The 17,970-nt window shown below is 50.2% G+C and overlaps 2 protein-coding genes across 2 annotated transcripts; one reads left to right on the top strand and one right to left on the bottom strand.

The window, feature by feature from the left end:
• Positions 1-793: 793 nt before the first annotated feature.
• Positions 794-2,687, bottom strand: LOC135533882 (uncharacterized; the record flags this gene model as incomplete). Its single annotated transcript, XM_064961084.1, has 2 exons — positions 2,586-2,687; positions 794-2,440 (listed from the first exon to the last, which is right to left on the bottom strand). Coding segments are annotated over exons 1-2 (1,749 nt in total), but the record flags the coding sequence as incomplete, so codon positions are not given.
• A 5,294-nt stretch (positions 2,688-7,981) lies between these two features.
• Positions 7,982-13,631, top strand: LOC135533881 (gamma-crystallin N-B-like). The gene is made up of 4 exons (XM_064961083.1): positions 7,982-7,987; positions 8,110-8,358; positions 10,094-10,239; positions 13,185-13,631. The coding sequence occupies exons 1-4, from the start codon at positions 7,982-7,984 to the stop codon at positions 13,318-13,320; spliced, it is 537 nt and encodes a 178-aa protein (XP_064817155.1). The 3' UTR covers positions 13,321-13,631.
• The last annotated feature ends 4,339 nt before the right edge of the window (positions 13,632-17,970 follow it).

The following is a 17,970-nucleotide window of genomic DNA, read 5'->3' as shown; positions in this document are numbered from 1 at the left end:
CAATACATAATGACCCCATGTCACACCCTGGTCTGACTAACTAATAAACTAAAACACACAATACTAAGACCAAAGGGTGACATGCAAGGTGCTTCAGACAGGACAAATACACTCTAACAGTATAACAAATACATGTATACATTTATTAAAGCATCAGTTAAGGGGGCGTAGTGCAATTTTAAGAAACTGAAAGTTCATGGTAGTCACAGATGTTAATTAACGTCAGGGCTATACTATCTCTAGAATGAATAGTCTCTATGTCTTCCTTATTAATGGTCCTGTTAACCAGGAAGATGGCCTCGGTTATAAACGAGGCCCGGCTCCTATTGGTGGAGCACTTGAGACAGAGCAGTCAAAAACGGAGCAGTTTGAACTGCGGGTTGAGGACATGGGTGCTGTCCCCCAGGATGTCATGGGCCTTCCTCCTTGGCCTGCTGCTCACAGAATGAAGCCAGACTTCTGAGAGGCACTGATTTTGCTGAAGCCGTTCACAATGGCTTAAAGGCGTATCCAGCATACGAAGAAGAAACACAACGCTTTTGTATGAAAGAACTGTAAACGGTTTTGTGGACGCTGAATGAAGTCTGTTTCCTGAGGAAGTAATTGTTTCTGGTGAGATTTTTTTGATGATTGCGTCTGTGTTTTTTTTTTTCATACTTCAGTGTGTTATAGAAGATGGTACCAAGATATTTATAATCGTCCACAATGTCTACTTCCTCACCTTGGATGATCACCTAATCCATCCTGAAGTCGATTTCTTTCATCTTGGAGACATTCAACTCCAGCACCGTACTGTCACACCAGTCAATGAAGTCCTGGAGGGCTGAGACATGGACCTACTCAGACCCTGAGAGGTGTGAGAGGAGGGCTGGGACATGGTCAGACCCTGAGAGGTGTCAGAGGGCTGGGACATGGTCAGACCCTGAGAGGTGCTAGAGGAGGGCTGGGACATGGTCAGACCCTGAGAGGTGTCAGAGGGCTGGGACATGGTCAGACCCTGAGAGGTGTCAGAGGAGGGCTGGGACATGGTCAGACCCTGAGAGGTGTCAGAGGAGGGCTGGGACATGGTCAGACCCTGAGAGGTGTTAGAGGAGGGCTGGGACATGGTCAGACCCTGAGAGGTGTTAGAGGAGGGCTGGGACATGGTCAGACCCTGAGAGGTGTTAGAGGAGGGCTGGGACATGGACAGACCCTGAGAGGTGTCAGAGGAGGGCTGGGACATGGTCAGACCCTGAGAGGTGTCAGAGGGCTGGGACATGGACCTACTCAGACCCTGAGAGGTGTCAGAGGGCTGGGACATGGTCAGACCCTGAGAGGTGTCAGAGGGCTGGGACATGGTCAGACCCTGAGAGGTGCTAGAGGAGGGCTGGGACATGGTCAGACCCTGAGAGGTGTCAGAGGGCTGGGACATGGTCAGACCCTGAGAGGTGTCAGAGGAGGGCTGGGACATGGTCAGACCCTGAGAGGTGTCAGAGGAGGGCTGGGACATGGTCAGACCCTGAGAGGTGTCAGAGGAGGGCTGGGACATGGTCAGACCCTGAGAGGTGTCAGAGGAGGGCTGGGACATGGTCAGACCCTGAGAGGTGTTAGAGGAGGGCTGGGACATGGTCAGACCCTGAGAGGTGTTAGAGGAGGGCTGGGACATGGTCAGACCCTGAGAGGTGTTAGAGGAGGGCTGGGACATGGTCAGACCCTGAGAGGTGTTAGAGGAGGGCTGGGACATGGTCAGACCCTGAGAGGTGTTAGAGGAGGGCTGGGACATGGACCTACTCAGACCCTGAGAGGTGGCAGAGGAGGGCTGGGACATGGTCAGACCCTGAGAGGTGTCAGAGGAGGGCTGGGACATGGTCAGACCCTGAGAGGTGTCAGAGGAGGGCTGGGACATGGTCAGACCCTGAGAGGAGTCAGAGGAGGGCTGGGACATGGTCAGACCCTGAGAGGTGTCAGAGGAGGCCTGGGACATGGTCAGACCCTGAGAGGTGGTAGAGGAGGGCTGGGACATGGTCAGACCCTGAGAGGTGTCAGAGGAGGGCTGGGACATGGTCAGACCCTGAGAGGTGTCAGAGGAGGGCTGGGACATGGTCAGACCCTGAGAGGTGTTAGAGGAGGGCTGGGACATGGTCAGACCCTGAGAGGTGTTAGAGGAGGGCTGGGACATGGTCAGACCCTGAGAGGTGTCAGAGGAGGGCTGGGACATGGTCAGACCCTGAGAGGTGTCAGAGGAGGGCTGGGACATGGTCAGACCCTGAGAGGTGTCAGAGGAGGGCTGGGACATGGTCAGACCCTGAGAGGTGTTAGAGGAGGGCTGGGACATGGTCAGACCCTGAGAGGTGTCAGAGGAGGGCTGGGACATGGTCAGACCCTGAGAGGTGTCAGAGGAGGGCTGGGACATGGTCAGACCCTGAGAGGTGTTAGAGGAGGGCTGGGACATGGTCAGACCCTGAGAGGTGTCAGAGGAGGGTTGTGTCATCAGCAAACTTCAGAAGTGGTGCAATAGCCCTCAAAGCCCTGTGGCCATTGAGGGAGCGAGTCTTGTCCTCCTTAGGAACAGGGATAATAGTGGATGTTTTCCTTGGCAGTGGGACCAGACCAGGCTCCAGCAAAGACTGGAACAGGTGGATTAGAACCTCACTGAGCTGCTCAGCACAGTCCCTGACGTTCCTGCTGGTCCTGCCGTCAGGTACCATCCAGTCCCGGGGCTTTGTTGATTGGTGTCGATTTAAGCAGTTTTATAACATCATTTGCTTGAGGGGTGAATGTGTCACATGACGTGAAACTGTGCTTGACCTCCACCGAGCTGTATGTATAGCTGTCATCATAGTGGTCTCTGATTGGTGGTCATCAGTTGGTGTCTCATCACAGTGGTCTCTGATTGGTGGTCATCAGTTGGTGTGTCATCACAGTGGTCTCTGATTGGTGGTCATCAGTTGGTGTGTCATCATAGTGGTCTCTGATTGGTGGTCATCAGTTGGTGTGTCATCACAGTGGTCTCTGATTGGTGGTCATCAGTTGGTGTGTCATCATAGTGGTCTCTGATTGGTGGTCATCAGTTGGTGTGTCATCACAGTGGTCTCTGAATTGGTGGTCATCAGTTGGTGTGTCATCGCAGTGGTCTCTGGTTGGTGACCAGACTCGCTCAGGCGGAACAAACTTAAACTTGTAACTTTTTTCAACGCTTAATTTAATGTTTAATTTAATGTCAAAATGGAGAAAAACATCCGTAAACATCTTTTCTGAATTTAAAAGTAATCCAAGTAGTAATCATCTAGTTTTTTCAAAAGTATCGGTAATCTGATTACAATATTTTTTGCTGGTAACGTAACTAATTACAATTACAGTTTGTTTGCAGTCAGTCACTCCCCAACACTGTTGACTCTTAACCCACAGGAGCATATGTATGTTGGTCTTTTCACACTACTGAGCCCAAACAGGAGGGCTGGGACATGGGGCGGCAGGGTAGCCTAGTGGTCAGAGCGTTGGACGAGTACGCCAAAGGTTGCTAGTTCGAATCCCCGAGCTGCCAAGGTACAAATCTGTAGGCAGTTAACCCACTGTTCCTAGGCCGTCATTGAAAATAAGAATTTGTTCTTAACTGACTTGCCTAGTAAAATAAAGGTAAAAAAAAAAGAAAAAAAAGCCAAACAAGTTGTAGGGCTGGGAAAACATTACTGGGTTGGCCTGCTTACGTATCCCCAATAGTTGCTGGACCTGGGCTGGCCTGCTTACGTATCCACAATTGTTGCTGGACTTGGGCTGGCCTGCTTACATATCCCCAATAGTTGCTGGACCTGGGCTGGCCTGCTTACGTATCCCCAATAGTTGTTGGACCTGGGCTGGCCTGCTTACGTATCCCCAATAGTTGCTGCACCTGGGCTGGCCTGCTTACGTACCAACAATAGTTGCTGGACCTGGGCTGGCCTGCTTACGTATCCCCAATAGTTGCTGGACCTGGGTTGGCCTGCTTACGTATCCCCAATAGTTGTTGGACCTGGGCTGGCCTGCTTACGTATCCCCAATAGTTGCTGTACCTGGGCTGGCCTGCATACGTATCCCCAAAAGTTTCTGGACCTGGGCTGGCCTGCTTACGTATCCCCAATAGTTGCTGGACCTGGGCTGGCCTGCTTACGTATCCCCAATAGTTGTTGGACCTGGGTTGGCCTGCTTACGTATCCCCAATAGTTGCTGTACCTGGGCTGGCCTGCTTACGTATCCCCAATAGTTGCTGGACCTGGGCTGGCCTGCTTATGTATCCCCAATAGTTGTTGGACCTGGGCTGGCCTGCTTACGTATCCCCAATAGTTGCTGGGCCTGCTTACGTATCCCCAATAGTTGCTGGACCTGGGTTGGCCTGCTTACGTATCCCAAATAGTTGTTGGACCTGGGCTGGCCTGCTTACGTATCCCCAATAGTTGCTGGACCTGGGCTGGCCTGCTTACGTACCAACAATAGTTGCTGGACCTGGGCTGGCCTGCTTACGTATCCCCAATAGTTGCTGGACCTGGGCTGGCCTGCTTACGTATCAAAAATTGTTGTTGGACCTGGTCTGGCCTGTTTACGTATCCCCAATAGTTGCTGGACCTGGGCTGGCCTGCTTACGTATCCCCAATAGTTGCTGGACCTGGGCTGGCCTGCTTACGTATCCCCAATAGTTGCTGGACCTGGGCTGGCCTGCTTACGTATCCCCAATAGTTGTTGGACCTGGGCTGGCCTGCTTACGTATCCCCAATAGTTGATGGACCTGGGCTGGCCTGCTTACGTATCCCCAATTGTTGCTGGACCTGGGCTGGCCTGCTTACGTATCCCCAATAGTTGCTGGACCTGGGCTGGCCTGCTTACGTATCCCAAATAGTTGCTGGACCTCGGCTGGCCTGCTTACGTATCCCCAATAGTTGCTGCACCTGGGCTGGCCTGCTTACGTACCAACAATAGTTGCTGGACCTGGGCTGGCCTGCTTACGTATCCCCAATAGTTGCTGGACCTGGGCTGGCCTGCTTACGTATCTACAATAGTTGTTGGACCTGGTCTGGCCTGTTTACGTATCCCCAATAGTTGCTGGACCTGGGCTGGCCTGCTTACGTATCCCCAATAGTTGCTGGACCTGGGCTGGCCTGCTTACGTATCCCCAATAGTTGTTGGACCTGGGTTGGCCTGCTTACGTATCCCCAATAGTTGCTGTACCTGGGCTGGCCTGCTTACGTATCCCCAATAGTTGCTGGACCTGGGCTGGCCTGCTTATGTATCCCCAATAGTTGTTGGACCTGGGCTGGCCTGCTTACGTATCCCCAATAGTTGCTGGGCCTGCTTACGTATCCCCAATAGTTGCTGGACCTGGGTTGGCCTGCTTACGTATCCCAAATAGTTGTTGGACCTGGGCTGGCCTGCTTACGTATCCCCAATAGTTGCTGGACCTGGGCTGGCCTGCTTACGTACCAACAATAGTTGCTGGACCTGGGCTGGCCTGCTTACGTATCCCCAATAGTTGCTGGACCTGGGCTGGCCTGCTTACGTATCTACAATAGTTGTTGGACCTGGTCTGGCCTGTTTACGTATCCCCAATAGTTGCTGGACCTGGGCTGGCCTGCTTACGTATCCCCAATAGTTGCTGGACCTGGGCTGGCCTGCTTACATATCCCCAATAGTTGCTGGACCTGGGCTGGCCTGCTTACGTATCCCCAATAGTTGTTGGACCTGGGCTGGCCTGCTTACGTATCCCCAATAGTTGTTGGACCTGGGCTGGCCTGCTTACGTATCCCCAATAGTTGCTGGACCTGGGCTGGCCTGCTTACGTATCCCCAATAGTTGCTGGACCTGGGCTGGCCTGCTTACGTATCCCAAATAGTTGCTGGACCTCGGCTGGCCTGCTTACGTATCCCCAATAGTTGCTGCACCTGGGCTGGCCTGCTTACGTACCAACAATAGTTGCTGGACCTGGGCTGGCCTGCTTACGTATCCCCAATAGTTGCTGGACCTGGGCTGGCCTGCTTACGTATCTACAATAGTTGTTGGACCTGGTCTGGCCTGTTTACGTATCCCCAATTGTTGCTGGACCTGGGCTGGCCTGCTTACGTATCCCCAATAGTTGCTGGACCTGGGCTGGCCTGCTTACGTATCCCCAATAGTTGCTTGACCCGGTCTGGCCTGCTTACGTATCCCCAATAGTTGCTTGACCCGGTCTGGCCTGCTTACATATCCCCAATAGTTGCTGGACCTGGGCTGGCCTGCTTACGTATCCCCAATAGTTGCTGGACCCAGTCTGGCCTGCTTACGTATCCACAATAGTTGTTGGAACTACGCTGGCCTGCTTACGTATCCACAATAGTTTCTGGAAGTAGGCTGGCCTGCTTACGTATCCACAATAGTTGCTGGAACTGGGCTGGCCTGCTTACGTATCCCCAATAGTTGCTGGAACTGGGCTGGCCTGCTTACATACCAACAATAGTTGCTGGAACTGGGCTGGCCTGCTTACATATCCACATAGTTGCTGGAACTGGGCTGGCCTGCTTACATACCAACAATAGTTTCTGGAACTGGGCTGGCCTGCTTACATATCCACAATAGTTGCTGGAACTGGGCTGGCCTGCTTACGTATCCACAATAGTTGCTGGAACTGGGCTGGCCTGCTTACATATCCACAATAGTTGTTGGAACTGGGCTGGCCTGCTTAAATACCGACAATAGTGGCTGGAACTGGGCTGGCCTGCTTACATATCCACAATAGTTGCTGGAACTGGGCTGGCCTGCTTACATATCCACAATAGTTGCTGGACCTGGGCTGGCCTGCTTACGTATCCACAATAGTTGATGGAACTGGGCTGGCATGCTTACATACCAACAATAGTTTCTGGAACTGGGCTGGCCTGCTTACGTATCCTCAATAGTTGCTGGACCCGGTCTGGCCTGCTTACGTATCCCCAATAGTTGCTGAACCTGGGCTGGCCTGCTTACATATCCACAATAGTTGCTGGAACTGGGCTGGCCTGATTACATACCAATAATAGTTGCTGGAACTGGGCTGGCCTGCTTGCATACCAACAATAGTTTCTGGAACTGGGCTGGCCTGCTTACGTATCCCCAATAGTTGCTGGAACCGGTCTGGCCTGCTTACGTATCCCCAATAGTTGCTGGAACTGGGCTGGCCTGCTTACTTATCCCCAATAGTTGCTGGAACTGGGCTGGCCTGCTTACGTATCCACAATAGTTGCTGGAACTGGGCTGGCCTGCTTACGTATCCCCAGTAGTTGCTGGACCCGGTCTGGCCTGCTTACGTATCCCCAATAGTTGCTGGAACTGGGCTGGCCTGCTTACTTATCCCCAATAGTTGCTGGAACTGGGCTGGCCTGCTTACGTATCCACAATAGTTGCTGGAACTGGGCTGGCCTGATTACGTATCCACAATAGTTGCTGGAACTGGGCTGGCCTGCTTGCATACCAACAATAGTTGCTGGGACTGGGCTGGCCTGCTTACATACCAACAATAGTTGCTGGAACTGGGCTGGCCTGCTTACATATCCACATCGTTGCTGGAACTGGGCAGGCCTGCTTACATACGAACATTAGTTGCTGGAACTGGGCTGGCCTGCTTACATACCAACAATAGTTGCTGGAACTGGGCTGGCCTGCTTACATACCAACAATAGTTGCTGGAACTGGGCTGGCCTGCTTACATATCCACAATAGTTGCTGGAACTGGGCAGGCCTGATTACATACCAACAATAGTTGCTGGAACTGGGCTGGCCTGCTTACATACCAACAATAGTTGCTGGAACTGGGCTGGCCTGCTTACGTATCCCCAATAGTTGCTGGAACCGGTCTGGCCTGCTTACGTATCCCCAATAGTTGCTGGAACTGGGCTGGCCTGCTTACTTATCCCCAATAGTTGCTGGAACTGGGCTGGCCTGCTTACATACCAACAATAGTTGCTGGATCTAGGCTGGAAAATATACTACCTGAGCTAGCACAGTAGTTGTCAGAGTCTAGGTGATGTGGGTAAGGCGGAGTCAGGCGCAGGCCACAAAGATGAGTAATATCCTCCATCCTGTAGATCAGACTCTATTTCTACCTCACCAAACTGTCCCGTGTTCTGTCCTCTGTGTCTGTATTCTACACAGATCTGTTTCTACGAGGGGAAATGCTTCACGGGCAGGAAGCTGGAGATCTGCGGTGACTGTGATAACTTCCAGGACCGCGGATTCATGAACCGCGTCAACTCCATCCGCGTGGAGAGCGGGGCCTTCGTCTGCTTCGACCACCCCGACTTCAAGGGCCAGCAGTACATGCTGGAGCACGGAGATTACCCCGAGTTCCAGAGGTGGAACGCCCACAATGATCACATGGGCTCCTGCAGACCTATCAGGATGGTGAGGTTTAAACGCTAACACTCGCGGTAAACCGATGCTGTGGAAACTGACGCCGCGGTAACGGACGCAGCGGTAACCTATTATGCCACCACAGTAACCTGAGGCTTTGTGAATACTGTAGGTTTTTACGGTGCTCATATAGTCATTTTGTAATAAGCTTTGTATTTGCATAGTAACAGAGTTTGGTGGTTACTTCTTAACAGCGCTGTTACTACAGTTATTTCACACTAACAGCGTTGTAAGAGCTACTTGACGTGAAGGGTTAAAGTCAGAAGAGGACAAAAGCAGTAGGACAGTTTACACCCCTCAACCCGCTTTAAAAAGACTGGCACTAGATACATTATGAAACCAAGTCCAAGTCCAGCTGGAAAGTGTGACTGAGGTGTAAAGAGAAATAGTCAAGCCAGCACAGAATATTCAGGTGAATTGGCCACTCTAAAGTGTATCTTGGGCACACGCAGACAGACTGACTGGTACATTACAATGTGAGATAGAGAAGACAGACAGACTGACTGACTGGTACATTACAATGTGAGATAGAGAAGACAGACATACTGACTGGTACATTACAATGTGAGATAGAGAAGACAGACTGAATGACTGGTACATTACAATGTGAGATAGAGAAGACAGACTGAATGACTGGTACATTACAATGTGAGATAGAGAAGACAGACATACTGACTGGTACATTACAATGTGAGATAGAGAAGACAGACATACTGACTGGTACATTACAATATGAGATAGAGAAGACAGACAGACAGACTGACTGGTACATTACAATGTGAGATAGAGAAGACAGACTGACTGACTGGTACATTACAATGTGAGATAGAGAAGACAGACAGACTGACTGGTACATTACAATGTGAGATAGAGGAGACAGACAGACAGACTGGTACATTACAATGTGAGATAGAGGAGACTGACTGACTGACTGGTACATTACAATGTGAGATAGAGAAGACAGACTGACTGACTGGTACATTACAATGTGAGATAGAAAAGACAGACATACTGACTGGTACATTACAATGTGAGACAGACTGACTGACTGGTACATTACAATGTGAGATAGAGGAGACAGACAGACAGACTGACTGTTGAGATGAGGGTTTTTGGAACCTAAATTTGAAGTCACAGTGATGTAATTTCTTATTTTTCCTCCCCCTCTCCTCCTCCTCCTCCTCTTCCTCCTTTTCATCCTTCTGTCCCCATTTCCTCCTTCTCCTCCTCTCCCCATCCTTTCTTCCACTCCACCCTCCTCCCCTTCTCCTCCTCCATCTCCTCCTCCTTCTCCTCCTCTCCCCCATCTTGTCCTCACTCCACCCTCCTCCTCCCCTTCTCCTCCTCCCCATCTTCCTCCTCCTCCTCCACTTCCTCCTTCTCCTCAACCATCTCCTCCTCCCCCTTTCCTCCTCCTCCTTCTCCTCTTCATCCTCCTCCTCCATCTCCTCCTCCATCTCCTTCTCCTCCTCTCCCCCATCTTCACCTCCACTCCACCCTCCTCCTCCCCTTCTCCTCCTCCCCATCTTCCTCCTCCTCCTCCACTTCCTCCTTCTCCTCAACCATCTCCTCCTCCCCCTTTCCTCCTCCTCCTTCTCCTCTTCATCCTCCTCCTCCTCTTCTTCATCATCCTCCTCTTCATCATCATTGTCCTTCTCCTCTTGCTCCTCCTTCTCGTCCTCCTCTTCCTCCCCCTCTTCCTCCTACTCCTCCTCTCCTCTTCCAGCATGGAGAACACTACAGGATGGAGTTGTTTGAGGGAGCTGACTTTGCTGACCAGTGTGTTGAGGTGTGTGATGACGTGCCCTTCCTGCAGGGACGCGGTCTGACCAAGAACTGCATCAACTCTCTGAAGGTCTACGGAGACGGAGCGTACGTATCTACTGAATCAACTGCTGCTGACATTTCAATTCAAATCAAGTCAATTCAATTCAAGTCAATTCAATTCAAGTCAATTCAAGTCAATTCAATTCAAGTCAATTCAATTCAATTCAAGTCAATTCAATTCAAGTCAATTCAATTCAAGTCAATTCAATTCAAGTCAATTCAAGTCAATTCAATTCAAGTCAACTCCATTCAATTCAAGTTAGCAAATTATCTACGGTAAACACTTTATACAGTAAAAATTATCTACGGTAAACACTTTATACAGTAAATTATCTACAGTAAACACTTTATACAGTAAATTATCTACGGTAAACACTTTATACAGTAAATGACCTACGGTAACTACATTATACAGTAAATGAGCTACGGTAACTACATTATACAGTAAATGAGCTACGGTAAACACTTTATACAGTAAATATCTACGGTAAACACTTTATACAGTAAATGAGCTACGGTAACCACATTATACATGAAATGACTTACGGTAAACACTTTATACAGTAAATGAGCGACAGTAAACACTTTATACATTAAATTATCTACGGTAAACACTTTATACAGTAAATGATCTACGCTAAACACTTTATACAGTAAATTATCTACAGTAAACACATTATACAGTAAATGAGCTATGGTAACTACATTATACAGTAAATTATCTACGGTAAACACTTTATACAGTAAATGAGCTACGGTAACTACATTATACAGTAAATTAGCTACGGTAAACACTTTATACAGTAAATGAGCTACAGTTAACACTTTATACAGTAAATGAGCTACGGTAACTACATTATACAGTAAATGAGCTACGGTAACTACATTATACAGTAAATTAGCTACGGTAAACACTTTATACAGTAAATTATCTACAGTAAACACTTTATACAGTACATTTGCTACAGTAAACACTTTATACAGTAAATGATCTACGGTAAACACTTTATACAGTAAATGATCTACGGTAAACACTTTATACAGTAAATGATCTACGGTAAACACTTTATACAGTAAATGATCTACGGTAAACACTTTATACAGTAAATGAGCTACGGTAACTACATTACACAGTAATCCCTAACATACAGTGTGACTGGAAATTGTAAAGACTTATATACTGTATATTCTCATCTTCTCCATCCTGCTTTCCTTCTCTTCTCACCACTCCCTCTTCTCAACTCTCCTACTCCTCCTCCCTCCTCTCCCCCCCCCTCCCTCCCTTCTCCTCTCCTCCTCCGCCTCCCCCTCTTCTCTTCCCCTCCTCCTCCCTTCTCCTCTCCTCCTCCTCCTCCCCCTCCTCCTCCTCCTCCTTCTCCTCCTCCCTCCTCCCTCCCCTCCCCTCCCATCTCCTCCTCCTCCCCTCCTCCTCCTCCTCCTCCTCCTCTTCTCTCCCTCTCCTCCACCTCTCTCCTCCTCCTCCTCTCCCTCTTCTCTCCCCCTCCCTCTCCTCTCCTCCTCCTCCTCCCTCCTCTCTCCCCCTCCTCCCTCCCCTCCCCTCTCTTGTACTCCTCCTCTTCTCTCTCCCTCCTCCTCCCTTCTCCTCTCCTCCTCCTCCCCCTCTTCTCTCCTCCTCCTCCCCTCTTCTCTCCCCCTCCTCCCTTCTCCTCCTCCTCCCATCTCCTCCTCCCTCCTCCCCCTCCTCCCCCTCCTCCTCCCTTCTCCCTCTCCTCCTCCTCCTCCCCCTCTTCTCTCCTCCTCCTCCTCCCCTCTCCTCTCCTCCCCCTCCTCCTCCGTTCTCCTCTCCTCCTCCTCCTCCCCCTCTTCTCCTCCTCCTCCTCCTCCTCCTCCTCCTCTTCTCCCCCCTCCTCTTCCCTTCTCCTCTCCTCCTCCTCCCCCCCCCTCCTCCTCCTCCTCCTCCTCTCTCCTCCTCCTCTTCTCTCCCCCTCCTCCCTCCTCCCCTCTCCTCTCCCTCCCTCCTCCCCCCTCTTCTCTCCCCCTCCTTCTCCCTTCTCATCTCCTCCTCCTCCTCCTCATCCTCTTTCTTATCTCCCCCTCCTCCTCCCTTCTCCTCTCCTCCTCCTCTCCCTCCCCCTCCCCCTCCTTCTCCCTCTCCTCCTCCTCCCCTCCTCCCCCTCCCCTCTCCCCTCTCCTCTCTCCCCCTCCTCCTCCCTTCTCCTCTCCCTCTCCTCCTCCTCCCCCTCCTCTTCTCTCCCCCTCCTCCCTTCTCCCTCTCCCTCCTCCCCTCCTCCTCCTCCTCCTCCCTCCTCCCCCTCCCCCCTCCCTCTCTCCCCCTCCTCCTCCTTCTCCCTCCCCCCCCTCCCCCCCCTCTTCCTCCCCCTCCTCCTCCCTTCTCCCCTCCTCCTCCTCCTCCCCCACTTCTCTCCTCCCTCCCCCTCCTCCTCTCCTCCTCCTCTTCTCCCCCTCCTCCTCCCTTCTCCTCTCCTCCTCCTCCTCCGCCTCTTCTCTCCTCCTCCTCCTCCTCCCCTTTCCTCCCTCCCCCTCCTCCTCCCTCCTCCCTCCCTCCTCCTCCCCCTCTTCTCTCCTCCTCCTCCTCCCCCTCTTCTCTCCCCCTCCTCTTCCCTTCTCCTCTCCTCCTCCTCCTCCTCCTCCCCCTCTTCTCTCCTCCTCCTCCTCCTCATCTTTTCTCTCCTCCTCCTCCTCCCCTCTCCTCTCCTCCTCCCCCCCCCTCTTCTCTCCCCCTCCTTCTCCCTTCTCCCTCCTCCTCCTCCTCCTCCTCCTCATCCTCTTTCTTATCTCCCCCTCCTCCTCCCTTCTCCTCTCCTCCCTCCCCCTCTCCCCCTCCTCCTCCCTTCTTCTTTCCTCCTCCTCCTCCTCCCCCTCTTCTCTCCCCCTCCTCCTCCCTTCTCCTCTCCTCCTCCTCCTCCTCCTCCTCATCCTCCCCTTTCCTCCTCCTCCTCCTCCTCCTCCTCCTCCTCCTCCTCTCTCCTCCTCCCCTCTCCTCTCCTCCTTCTCCTCTCCCTCCACAGCTGGGTGCTCTATGAGGAACCTAACTTCCGCGGCCGTATGTATATTGTGGAGAGAGGAGACTACTCCAGTCACGTGGAGTGGCAGGCCCAGAACCCCAACATCCAGTCCATCCGCAGGGTGGTCAACTACTTCTAAACCACGACCCCTTGACCTCTTACCTTAGCCCGAGGGGTCAAACCTGGGATGTCAACCAGTAAAGGGGCACAACTTTACGGAAAACGTTCAGATGACATAGTCAGTTCTGTTCGTGCCATTTGCATCTGTAACATTCTGACCTCACTGAATGTGATGACATCCCAGGTTAGAGAATACATACATAAATCATACATACATGGATTACCAGGCGGAGCTTGGCGAGGTGTAGTCAACAACGTTTACATCACAGGGCATGGACCTGTTTCTTTTATCTTCTAATCCAGTTGTAAAATTATATAAAAAAGACAGAACCCCAAAAAGATTTGCGTGTTTATTTTTCTACTGAAAACACTATCACCGTCTTCAGTGTTATTTCCATTTTTTACATGATGATACAAAGATCCTTATTTTCTATTATATACATATGTGTGCATATATATATATATATATATATATATATATCTTTATATTTAATCAACACACTCCATTCTTACTGGGCCATTTTCCCAGACAGAGATGAAGTCCAGTCGTGGACTAAAACCCACTTCTATGGTGGTAGAAAGTCCTGGACGAGGATTCGTCTTAGTATGTGTTCGGGAAACCGGCCCTTATCCTTTGCTGGTCGTGGATCTACAGAAAACATATAACAGACAGATATATTATGACATGTTAGCACCACTATACTAGATTGACCTATCATAGCACCACTATACTAGATCGACCTATCATAGCACCACCATACTAGATTGACCTGTCATAGCACCACTATACTAGATCGACCAATCATAGCACCACTATACTAGATCGACCAATCATAGCACCACTATACTAGATCGACCAATCATAGCACCACTATACTAGATCGACGAATCATAGCACCACCATACTAGATTGACCTATCATAGCACCACTATACTAGATCGACCTATCATAGCACCACCATACTAGATCGACCTATCATAGCACCACCATACTAGATCGACCAATCATAGCACCACCATACTAGATTGACCTATCATAGCACCACTATACTAGATCGACCTATCATAGCACCACTATACTAGATCGACCTATCATAGCACCACCATACTAGATCGACCAATCATAGCACCACCATACTAGATCGACCTATCACAGCACCACTATACTAGATCGACCAATCATAGCACCACCATACTAGATCGACCTATCATAGCACCACCATACTAGATCGACCAATCGTAGCACCAAAATACTAGATCGACCTATCATAGCACCACCATCCTAGATCGACCTATCATAGCACCACCATACTAGATCGACCAATCATAGCACCACCATACTAGATCGACCTATCATAGCACCACCATACTAGATCGACCAATCGTAGCACCAAAATACTAGATCGACCTATCATAGCACCACCATACTAGATCAACCTATCATAGCACCACCATACTAGATCGACCAATCATAGCACCACCATACTAGATCGACCTATGCTGAATACAACAGGTGGAGACCTCACAGTGAAATGCTGAATACAACAGGTGTAGTAGACCTTACAGTGAAATGCTGAATACAACAGGTGTAGTAGACCTTACAGTGAAATGCTGAATACAACAGGTGTAGCAGACCTCACAGTGAAATGCTGAATTCAACAAGTGTAGTAGACCTTACAGTGAAATGCTGAATACAACAGGTGTAGTAGACCTTACAGTGAAATGCTGAATACAACAGATCTAGTAGACCTTACAGTGAAATGCTGAATACAACAGGTGTAGTAGACCTTACAGTGAAATGCTGAATACAACAGGTGTAGTAGACCTTACAGTGAAATGCTGAAAACAACAGGTGTAGTAGACCTTACAGTGAAATGCTGAATACAACAGGTGTAGTAGACCTTACAGTGAAATGCTGAATGCAACAGGTGTAGGTAGACCTTACAGTGAAATGCTGAATACAACAGGTGTAGTAGACCTAACAGTGAAATGCTGAATACAACAGGTGTAGTAGACCTTGCAGTGAAATGCTTCCTTACAAGCACCTAACCAACAATGCAGTACAAACAAGAATAAGAAATAAAAGTAACAAGTAATTAAAGAGTAGCAGTAAAATAACAATAGCGAGACTATATACAAGGGAGTACCGGTACAGAGTCAATGTGCAGAGGCACCGGTTAGTCCAGGTAATTGAGTTAATATGTACAAGTAGGAGTTATTAAAGTGACTATGCATAGATGATAACAACAGAGAGTAGCAGTGGTGTAAAAGAGGGGGGGGGGGGGTCAATGCAAATAGTCTGGGTAGCCATTTGATTAGATGTTCAGGAGTCTTATGGCTTGGGGGTAGAAGCTGTTTAGAAGCCTCCTGGACCTACACTTGCTGCTCCGGTACCTCTTGCCGTGTGGTAGCAGAGAGAACAGTCTATGACTAGGGTGGCTGGAGTTTTTGACCATATTTAGGGCCTTCCTCTGACCCCGCCTGGTATAGAGGTCCTGGATGGCAGGAAGCTTTGTCCCGGTGATGTACTGGGCCGTACGCACTACCCTCTGTAGTGCCTTGCGGTCGGAGGCTGAGCAGTTACCATACCAGGCAGTGATGCAACCAGCATGCTCTTGATGGTGCAGCCCCGTCGATGAGAATGGGGGAGTGCTTGGTCCTCCTTTTTTCTGTAGTCCACAATCATGTCCTTTGTCTTGATCACGTTGAGGGAGAGGTTGTTATTCTGGCACCACACGGCCAGTTCTCTGACCTCCTCCCTATAGGCTGTCTCGTCGTTCTCGGTGATCAGGCCTACCACTGTTGTTTCATCAGCTAACTTAATGATGGTGTTGGAGTCGTGCCTAACCATGCAGTCATGAGTGAACAGGGAGTACAGGAGGGGACAGAGAACGCACCCCTGAGGGGCCCCTGTGTTGAGAATCAGCGTGGCAGATGTGTTGTTACCTACCCTTACCACCTGGGGGCGGCCCGTCAGGAAGTCCAGGATCCAGTTGCAGAGGGAGGTGTTGAGTCCGAGGATCCTTAGCTTACTGATGAGCTTTGAGGGCACTATGGCATTGAACACTGAGCTGTAGTCAATGAATAGCATTCTCACATAGGTGTTCCTTTTGTCCAGGTGGGAAAAGGCAGTATTGAGTGCAATAGAGATTGCATCATCTGTGGATCAGAAGGACGGTATGCAAATTGGAGTGGGTCTAGGGTTTCTGGGATTATGTTGTTGATGTTGTCAGGATTTGGCCAGGGTTGTTCCGGTTTTTGGTCACTAGATGCCCCCATTGTGCTTTTTGACCTTTTGCTTTCCCTTGATCCCCATTATTATTTGCACCTGTGCCTCGTTTTCCCTAATTGTATTTAAACCCTTAGTTTCCCTCAAATCCTGGGATTTGTAGTGGAACCCGGTCGAGTCCAAATGGACCCCAGGAAGGTAGGGGCGGTAGCGGATTGGCCCACTCCCAAATCCATTAAGGAAGTTCAGCGTTTCCTGGGCTTCACAAACTTTTACCGCAAGTTCATCAAGAACTTCAGCTTGGTGGCAGCCCCTCTCTCAGCTTTAACCAAGGTTGGCAATGCAAGGTTTTTGTGGGGCAGAGAAGCTGAGACGGCCTTCCAAGGACTCAAGCAGCGCGTCCTCTCTGCTCCCATCCTGATACTACCGACTACGGATGAACCGTTTGTGGTGGAGGTAGACGCATCAGAGGTTGGTGTTGGAGCTGTCCTGTCTCAGAGGGGTGAAGACAAGAAGCTTCATCCGTGCGCTTTCTTCTCACACCGGCTTACCCCGGCTGAGAGGAACTACGATGTGGGGGATAGTGAACTCCTAGCGGTTAAGATGGCATTGAAGGAATGGAGACACTGGCTCGAGGGGGCTTCTCACCCGTTTCAAGTGCTTACGGACCACAAAAATCTGGAGTATATCCAGCAGGCGAAGCGGTTGAACTCTAGACAAGCTAGATGGTCTCTCTTCTTCAGTCGATTCCAGTTTATCCTCACCTATCGGCCCGGGTCGAAGAATCTCAAACCGGATGCCCTGTCCCGAGTCTACGCTCCTGCCATTCGAGATGACACGGACATGCCTGTCCTTCCTGCTGCTAAGATCGTCGCTCCGATCTCGTGGCAAGTTGAGGATACCGTGAGACGAGCTCAAGCTATCGAACCGGACCCGAAAGGAGGTCCTGCCAATCGGTTGTTTGTCCCCAAGGCAGTGAGGACTCAGGTCCTTCTGTGGGGGCACTCCTCTCGCCTCACCTGTCACCCGGGCGTAGGTCGCACCTTCGAGTTCATCCAGCGTAAGTTCTGGTGGCTTACCATAAGAGAAGACGTTGCCACTTTCGTCAATGCCTGCCCCGTGTGCTGCCAGGGCAAATCTTCTCACCTCCACCCTCAAGGACTCCTTCACCCTTTACCTGTTCCCCACAGACCCTGGTCCCATATTTCATTGGACTTTATTACTGGCATTCCTACCTCCCATGGCAATACTACTATCCTAGTCATAATCGACAGGTTTTCAAAGGCGGCCAGGTTCGTCCCTCTGACTAAGTTACCTTCTGCCAAGGAAACGGCTGAGTTGGTAATTAATCATGTGTTTCGAGTCTTCGGCATTCCTCAAGATATGGTTTCTGACAGAGGTCCCCAGTTCGCCTCAAGGTTTTGGAAGGCCTTCTGCCAA

The sequence above is a fragment of the Oncorhynchus masou genome, unplaced genomic scaffold, assembly GCF_036934945.1.
Source record: "Oncorhynchus masou masou isolate Uvic2021 unplaced genomic scaffold, UVic_Omas_1.1 unplaced_scaffold_2772, whole genome shotgun sequence".
NCBI lineage: Eukaryota > Metazoa > Chordata > Actinopteri > Salmoniformes > Salmonidae > Oncorhynchus > Oncorhynchus masou.
Note: the sequence above shows the minus strand (reverse complement) of the source record. Positions and strands in the feature narration are given on the sequence as shown.

Coding starts and splice junctions, on each gene's coding strand:
- LOC135533881 (XM_064961083.1), top strand. Junction 8,359..10,093: donor CCTGCAGACCTATCAGGATG/GTGAGGTTTAAA, acceptor CTCCTCTTCCAG/CATGGAGAACACTACAGGAT. Junction 10,240..13,184: donor AAGGTCTACGGAGACGGAGC/GTACGTATCTAC, acceptor CTCCCTCCACAG/CTGGGTGCTCTATGAGGAAC.